Source organism: Myotis brandtii, unplaced genomic scaffold (assembly GCF_000412655.1).
Source record: "Myotis brandtii unplaced genomic scaffold, ASM41265v1 scaffold1213, whole genome shotgun sequence".
NCBI classification, from domain to species: Eukaryota; Metazoa; Chordata; class Mammalia; order Chiroptera; family Vespertilionidae; genus Myotis; species Myotis brandtii.
In genome coordinates, this window is record NW_005354228.1 from 646,278 (window position 1) to 655,210 (window position 8,933).

An 8,933-nucleotide genomic window follows, 5' to 3' on the forward strand; every position below is an offset into this window, starting at 1 on the left:
GGGGGGGCTTTCTTGCAATCCACCCCTTTGCAGTATTTATGGTTCAAGCCACAAGCATACTTGTAATTCAAAAACAATTTTTTTCCTGCCAAATAATCAATTACTTTTACTTTAAAATTGTCTATGTTCTGTCCCCTATGTACTTTATGTACCAGAGTGGACTGTGCTTCTGGGTGGCCTAGTAAGTAAAGTGAACTACAAACAGCTGCCTACCTGACTCTGAAAGGAGTATTTCTGGTGGTAACTGCACTGGAGATGTCAGCATCTCCTGACAGGGTCTAATGTGAATGTGCGACCTGAACAGGAGTCACCAACCAGACACCACCCACAGGGTGTCCTTGCCTTTCCCTCAAGGGCAGCGGGGCCCACTGTGAGCCTCAACCCCACTCCTACCCAGCGGTGTGATGGGGCGAGTTTACCACCTGCGCTTCCTCCTTCCTCCCCCATGACAGGCTGAGAAGTCGCTCACCCTCAGGAGGTTCCTGTCCAGCCACATGGATTGTCTGGCTGGCACATAGCAGGAGCCAAGTGCCAAAAAAGCCCCTCCCCCTCTCCCAAAGTCACACTGACCCCAAACAAACCTGGGCACATGGTTAGTCACCAAGCTCCTGCCCCACCTGTGGGCGGGCAGAGCAGCGCTTCAGATCACCCTAGGGCAGTGATGGCGAACCTTTTGAGCTCGGCGTGTCAGCATTTTGAAAAACCCTAACTTAACTCTGGTGCCGTGTCACATATAGAAATTTTTTGATATTTGCAACCATAGTAAAACAAAGATGTATATTTTTGATATTTATTTTATATATTTAAATGCCATTTAACAAAGAAAAATCAACCAAAAAAATGAGTTCGCGTGTCCTCTGACACGCGTGCCATAGGTTTGCCATCACTGCCCTAGGGGTCACTTACCACATGATGAGAAAACAAAAATCAATGCTTGACGGATTAAAGAAAAGGTTTACCTGTGTTTGTTGAGGAGAAGATAAGGGGCTTTTGAAGGCTTTGGCCATTATTCGCTTGATCTCTACACCTGTGCTATTCTTAACGCACATGGATTTATCCCACTGAATGGAATGGTCGGGCTCTGTTGGGTTCAGCCAGGCCAGCTCATCCTCACAGATGTGGAGTGGAGGTGGTGGACGAATAAACTCTGGCCGAAAATGGCCTGTAAATGAAAAGTAACACGTGACTGCTTCTATCAGTGAGTTCACACTGCACACATCTGTGTGCATCTACACGCGTTTCACTTAATGAAGTAGACTAACACCCTTTTAATAAGAATAATATGATAAAACTGTGGCTTCAAAACCAGAAGCAGAAGGGATATAGGTCAGGGTTCATTCATGATACAAAGAAAGTGAAGCACACACATTATTATGCCAGAGACCAAATGGCTGTATTTCTGGAGAAGAGAGGCACCAGGAGCTGACAACCTTCATTCGAGGATGCTTACCACTCAATGCAAAGGACACAACCTGCCCTACTGGTGACAGTCTCTCGGGAAAATGAAACCCTATTTGATCTCACTCATCCTATTCTTAGTTACCACTATTCTATCCTGAGACCACTAGGTTGTGTACTAGTTCAGCCTTTGCATCTTACAACCTTGAAGTGGCAAATTACATGGAGATGAAATGTCAGGGGGGAAAAAATGTATGGTTGTCCAGTGGTTGAGTGTCGACCTATGAACAAGGAGGTCACGTGGCTCAATGGTTGAACATTAACCTATGAACCAGGAGGAAACAGTTCGATTCCTGGTCAGGGCACATGCCAGGGCTGCGGGCTCAATCTCCAGTAGGCGGCGTGTAGGAGGCAACTGATCAATGATTCTCTCTCATCATTGATGTTTCTATCTCTTTCCCCCTCTCCTCTCTGAAATCAATAAAAATATATATTTTTTAAAATGTATGGTTGATTTGACATTTTCAAATGAATCTGAAGACTTCCATAAATTCACAAATACCATATTCATTTTCATAAAACAGTAAAAGTACAACAGGAAAATAAAGTGACTCAACACTTCACCTATTTCATAAAACATGATTGCTCTCTAAGTTAGAAACCCACTAAAATAATGCTGGCTGGAACTTCTGCTAAACAAATTCCACACCCTGGTCTCCACACAGGGCCTGATGGCTCGTTCCTCTGGATCCTAGCCCCTGCACAATCTGAGAGCGTACTCTAGTTTACTGAAAATGTCTGTTTTCTGGCTAAGAACTAACACCGTATGTTACACTCTCTCTTCATTTACATTGCAGAACTAGCCGCTGAAGCTCTTTCCAACAGAATCAGTTTTTAACACTTCATGGGAAGCACGACACCGTGTGTCAGGTTCCCGCAGGAGGGATGCCTGGTGCCCTGACCGGTGTCTGCAGGTTTGCTGTCACCTGCCTCCCGTGGCCCACGCGTCAACGCTGGTCCTGGCACGTGTGAGCTACACACCGGGTGCATGAGCTTCAGGCACACCTGTGACCGGCTGAGACTTCAGTATCGCTCACTGACGCCAGAGACTTACTGTAAACGGCACAGAGTCAGTGTGAACTTCAGGCTCATGGGGACGCTGCGATCTGAAGAACCTGTTCTCACCCCTGAGCAGAAGGCAGGCCTTCACCAGTAAAACCACACAGAAGCCTATAAAACCACAAGATGCCGCTCTAATACTTCAAGTTCAATGGATTTTTTTTTAAATTAAGAACGATAAGATCAGGAAAACTTTACAATGGAGAAAATAATGATAGTGATAAAATTAATAAAGAGGTATAATAATAAGCTACAAAATAGTCTCATTTCAGTAAAATCGGAGAATGTGTATCTTCACATGCGCTGATGACAGATACTGTGATTTCATTACAGAAGGTAACTTTCACCAAGCGTCTCCACGGCCCTCTAGACACTCCACTAAGGAGTTTCTCATTAGATTCTAGTTTAAGCAGCAACGAAACTAACAATGTTTTAGAAAAGCAACTCAGGACGATGATAAAATAAAACCGAGAGTATGAAACATGTACCTACTTTCAATAGGCGGCTTCGGTCCACTGACTAAAGCTTCCGTGATCTGAGAGGCAACGGAGCTGTCAAATCCAGAATTAGAAGAGTCTGGGTCTGGGTCACTGAGAATACTGGGGAAGCTAGCCTTACTCTGGGTTGGCAATTCAGACTGGCGTTCTGAAAAGGTCAAAAACGGAGACATTTTAAAATTAAGGGCACCTCAAGGAGAATGAAAAGACAGGCTACTAACTGCGGAAAGCTAGCTGCCTCACATGCGCAAAGGGCCAGATCCAGAATGCGTGTATTCTTCTTCAAAACACCTACAAATCAATTTTTAAAAATGGGAAAACATAGGCTAATGACTTCAACAAGAGTTTTATTTTTAAAAACCAAAAAGCCTGGACCTGGCTGGTGTGGCTCAGTTGGGTGGGGTATTGTCCCATGCACCAAAAAGGTCAACGACACCATTCCCCGTCGGGGCACATACCCAGATTGCGGTTCAATCCCTGGTCGGGGTGCGTGAGGGAGGCAACCAATCGATGTTTCTCTCCCTTCCTCTTCCTTCTTCTCTCTCAAAACTCCATAAAAACATATCCTCAGGTGAAGATTAGAAATAATAAAAACAAACAAAAACCATAAATCCTGAATGGCCAATGAACATCTGAAAAATATTCTCAATCCCATTAGGAACCAGGGAGAAATCAGTTAAAACACAAGGTATTATTACACACCCACCAGATTGGCAGAAATTAACAAGCCTGACATTATCAAATGCAGAGGAGGTTGTCGGGTTGTTGGCACACTGCTAATGGGCATGAAAACTGGCACAGCAACGTGAAAACCAAGCCCCACTACTTGATCAGTCTCCCGTGTGCTTATCGTCCCATCTAGCAGAAACTGCCACGCGTGCACCAGGACGATACACAACCATGTCCACAGCATCATTACGCCCATCAACTGTAGAGCAGATGAAGAACGTGTATTCCACCACATGGAACATATACTTACAACTCGACATCAAAAAACAATCCAATTAAAAAATGGGCGTCCTGGCCAGTGGGTGTGGCTCAGTGTTAGAGCATCGCGAGTTCCCAGTCCTGGACATGTACCTGGGTTGTAGGTTTGCTTCCCCGGCCTGTCTGGGTGGGTGCAGGAGGCAACCAATCGATGTGTCTTTCTCACATCGATGTTTCTCTTTCTTTCTTTTTTAAAATATATTTTTATTGATTTCAGAGAGGAAGGGAGAGGGAGAGATAGAAACATCAGTGATGAGAGAGAATCATTGATTGGCTGCCTCCTGCACGCGCCACTGGGGATCCAGCCCACAACCCGGGCCTGTGCCCTCATCCTGGTTCATAGGTCAACGCTCAACCACTGAGCCAGGACAACCAGGCTCTTTTTCTTGCTTTTCCTTTCTTTCCCTTCCTTCCTTCCTCCCTCCCTCCCTCCTTTCCTTCCTTCCTTCCTTCCTTTCATCCTTTCTCTCTTTTTCTTTCTCTCTCTCTCAGTCTCTCTCCTTCCCTCCCCCCACCCCACCTTCCTCCCCTCCACTCTCTAAAAATCAATGGATAAAATATCCTCTGGTGAGGATTAACAAAACAAAACAAATCCAAATAAATGGGCAAACAGTCTGAATACACATTTTTCCAAAAAGGACAGATGGCCCTGAAAAGATGCTCAATGTCACTAATCATCAAGGAAATAGAAATCAAAGCCATGAGATATCGCCACACACATGGCAGAATGGCTATTATCAAAAACAAGAAACCTGGTTAGGTACTCAGTTGGTTAGAGCGTCATCCCAATATGCCAAGGTTGTGTGTTCGATCCCCGGTCAGGGCATATACAATAAGCAACCAATGAATGCATAAATAAGTGGAAAAACAAACCAATGTTTTTCTCTCTCTCTCTCTCTCAAAAAGATAATCAATTAAAAAAAAAAAAGCTTGGCTGGTGTGGTTCAGTGGTTGAGCTTCGACCTATGAACCAGGAGGGCACAGTTTGATTTCCCATCAGGAAACATGCACAGGTTGTGGGCTCAATCTCCAGTGTGGGGCATGCAGGAGGCAGCCGATCAATGATTCTCCTTCATCACTGATGTTTCTATCTCTCTCTCTCTCCCTTACTCTCTGAAATCAATAAAAATATTTTTTTTAATTCTTAAATTTCAAAATATATATTAAAAAAGTTGAGATGATAAATGCTGGCAAGGATATAGAGAAAAGGGAACCTTAGTGTACTGTTAGAGGAAATGTAAGTTGGTGCAGCTACTATAGAAAACAGTATGGAGGTTCCTCAAAAAATTAAAAATAGAGCTACCATATGATCCAGCAATTACATTTCTGGTTGGATTCACACACACATCTCACTCACTCACTCACCACACCTTTGGTCCATGGATCCCACTGAGAGATTGGAATCTCAGGCCTCTGCAAAGATGATCTGTGTCGCTAGGTCCAGATAAGATAGGTGGACTTGGCTTTTTCTTCCCCCACTTGGGAAATGAATGGCTTGTGACATCTTAAACTTGGGTAGGGGACCGCAGCAGCAGGCTTGGCCAGCCACTCGGCCAAGCTTCTCAATCCTACTCTAGTCATATATTCCTTTCTGAGCTTGACATACTTTAAAACTTCTCACAGGCTGACTCGTCATCACAAGTTGAGGGATCAGATTTGATTCTCACATTGCTGAATACAAAGCTGGCGTCCTCAAGCTATGTATTACTTCTGAAGGTGAGGTCCCTGAAATTGTTGATCACCGCTGTACCCCGTTTTCATACTATCTTTGGTTTTGGAAATAATCATTTTATTTCTGTTAATAGATTGTATCTGGCACTAGAGAATAATAAGCACTTCTGTGTACCTTCAATCTGAAAAGTCTTGAAAAGATTTTTCTGGATTTCAAAAAATAACCATTATTATACTGCTAATACCCAGCAGTTAAAAAAGGAGGTCAGAATGCTGCAAGGAAAACGCAGTTTGCGGAAAGATGTCACCTTATATAAGCAGCCAAATGTCACAGGTGCATTAGTCTACGACTGGGGCCCTGTCAGAATCAATACTGTGGCTCATTTAATCACAAGGCCAAGGGTCCACCAATCTGGCTACATATCAGTTTCCCTAGTGAATCACCCTCAAGCATAAGACCCGAGCATCTGTGTTTTTGCTTAGAGCAAGCAAGCAGGTGCCTCTCCTTCACTCCTTCTACCCAGTTCAAGAAGGTGCCCTTTTTCTATCACATCACACCTCTGTTTCAGCAGTGCCCATGCATTTGCTTATATGTGTAGCACAGAAGTTGCCCAAACAATCTTGAAACAGAAGAACAAAATGGAGGTCTCCCACTTCCTATTCTCAAAACTCGTTATAGAGCCACTATACTCAGAAGTGTGGCCCCGGAATAAACAGACACATAAGCCATGATACAGAACAGAAGTGCCAGGAATAAATCCTCCCATATACGGTCAAACCATTTTCAACAATGGTGCCCAGAGAACACTGCTTTGGCTACTCAGCATCCCTTGAGATTCCATATGAATTTTATGATGGGTTTTTCTATTTTTGCAAAACATACCTTTTATAGGAATTGCATTGAATGTGTGATCTCACTTTGAGCAAAACTGACATGAGGAACATTTTTTTATGTTTTTAACAAACAATTTTATTCAGTGTTCTTCTTAAATTGAAAAAGCAATCCATTCAAGTGAAAACTCAAAATGAACCTAGATTATGAAGGGTTTTCCTATTCTTGTCTCTTGAATTCCCCTCCAATCCATGTATCCTACACTCCAGCTGCACAAAATCTCTCAGCTTCTGATTCCAGATTTCAAGACATCCAATACTCCAAGTTCCTTTCCCTCCCCACCACCGCCTCCCATCAGTACCCAGCAAAAGTACTGGAACTGTGTTTTTCAAGGAAAATACTAATCTTTTAGCGCAGCCACAGACCTGCATGTTAAGTGGAGTAACTTAAGAAAAAACTCCTAATATAATACACAAAATGCCCAAATCACCCATCCCTCCTTACCAGCCAAGGCTAGCTGAAGCCCGCTAATGTCCACAGACTGGCCCATGTTCCCGACATCCATCAGTGCGATCTGCCGAGGTGTCTTTTTGAAGAGTTCCCTTGGGGGTGCCAGCATTAGCTGGGAAAGAAAAAACTTTTCTGGCGGAGTTATAGGAGGTAAAAATCCTGTAAATAAAGATGTATAACAATTTCTCCAGTGGTTATTTTTAAAAATTAACACGAATCTGGTAAAATTAGCATTTGCTACTTGCCATCTCAACTTATGTTAAAAGACAAAATTATTTTAAGTTTCAGTTACTCAAATATATACATTTATGAAAATGTAATTAAATGTCATTTGAAATGCTATGATTTGTGGCAATATCAATGAAAGTTAAGATTTCTGTAATTAAGAATTCTGTTTTTAACATGCCTCAATTCCGGCGAAGGCTTAAGCTTCCATCCCGCAAGCGAAAACAAATGTAAAACTGCAACATTCAGCAATGCTTTTCCTCTGCTACCAGCCACTGTGCCGGAGGTTGGAGACGGAAGCCACCGCCAGCAGCCGCCCATGCGCTCCCCTCCTGGCCTCCTCCCCTCCCGGAGGCAGCGCAGCTCCCATCTCCCATCTCCCATCTCCAGGGCTGACACCGCCGCTTCCTCCTGTCCCACCTTCAGCTGCGCACCCAGCCCCTGCCTCCTACCCAAGCACGGGGCCATCCCCTGGCCTCCTCCTGCTGGGACACACAGGACAGCCTTCCTGGTTTCCAAGCCCCCAGTTCTGACTCCTGCTGACCCAGTGCCCTTAGTCCACACTCCCACTTACCTTTTAGTTACATTTCTAGGAACGAATCTGCTTACACTACTGAACCTGTTTACACAGAATTAAACCCAGACTTCTGCACCATGATAAAACCTTCGTAATCTGGTCCTGGCCCACTTCCCTAATCTCGTCTCTTGAATTCCCCTCCAATCCATGTGTCCGACGCTGCAGCTGCACAACCTCTCTCAGCTTCTGATTCCAGATTTCAAGACGCCCAGTACTCCACATTTTTTGAGACCTGCAGGGCCCCCTCCCTCCCCACCACCACCTCCCATCAGGACCCAGCAAAAGCATCCCTCCTGCCCTGGCCGGTTTGGCTCAGTGGATAGAGCGTCGGCCTGCGGACTCAAGGGTCCCAGGTTCGATTCCGGTCAAGGGCATGTACCTTGGTTGCGGGCACATCCCCAGTAGGGAGTGTGCAGGAGGCGGCTGATCGATGTTTCTCTCATCGATGTTTCTAACTCTCTATCCCTCTCCCTTCCTCTCTGTAAAAAATCAATAAGATATATTTTTTTTAAAAAGCGTCCCTCCTGGGAGCTGGCAGGCCACAGGCGGCTGTCCCTGTGCCCCCAGCATCTGCAGGCAGCATCAGGCACAGCCTGACCACACTGTGGACTGTGTATGTCTCCCCAGCCAGCCGACGCCTTTCTTAGTTCAGGGAAGCCTTCTTATTTACTCCCACCCATTCCCGACCCTGGCTCCGCATCAGGGCGAACCCACTGGAGGCTCCCCCTCGGCTGGGCACCTAGCCTGGGCCTGACACTCCCTGCTGGGTATGTGAGCACCACCCCCAGCTAATTTAATAAAAGTAGGACTGATAGGGGGTAGCACTTACCAAGAGATACTTTTACTCCTCATAGTAATTCTACCAGCTAGGAACTGTCTGCATTTTCACAGATAAAAAACTGAGGTAGAGAGAGATAAAATATGCAATCCAAGGATTCCTTCCCTGGCAAATTTGTGTTTACAATGAAATCTACTGTCTAGATTTAGGTTTAGACTCCTCAGATTTGAGAATGACATCATATAAGGCATTACCCCTTTGTCTACCCTGAGGAATTCAAAGGGCCTTGTGACCTAAACCCCAACCTGTCCGTCCCCATCCCCTCGGCCCTAGGGGCAC

The 8,933-nt window shown here is 44.9% G+C and overlaps 1 protein-coding gene across 3 annotated transcripts in view; it reads right to left on the minus strand.

Annotated features, from left to right (window-relative positions):
• Window positions 1–8,078, minus strand: part of CNOT11 (CCR4-NOT transcription complex, subunit 11) — a 12,243-nt gene extending 4,165 nt beyond the window's left edge. Inside the window, exons 1-3 of one of the 3 annotated variants that reach the window (XM_014533094.1) lie at window positions 7,009–8,078; window positions 3,010–3,162; window positions 960–1,162 (exon numbers count right to left, since the gene is read on the minus strand). In XM_014533094.1, the coding sequence (XP_014388580.1) occupies window positions 960–1,162; window positions 3,010–3,162; window positions 7,009–7,123 (471 nt within the window). In that variant the 5' untranslated portion in view covers window positions 7,124–8,078. Of the gene's footprint in view, window positions 1–959; window positions 1,163–3,009; window positions 3,163–5,366; window positions 5,877–7,008 lie in introns of those variants that run through there. The other 2 variants (XM_005858748.2, XM_014533096.1) reach the window with 2 other exon arrangements.
• Between the last annotated feature and the right edge of the window lie 855 nt (window positions 8,079–8,933).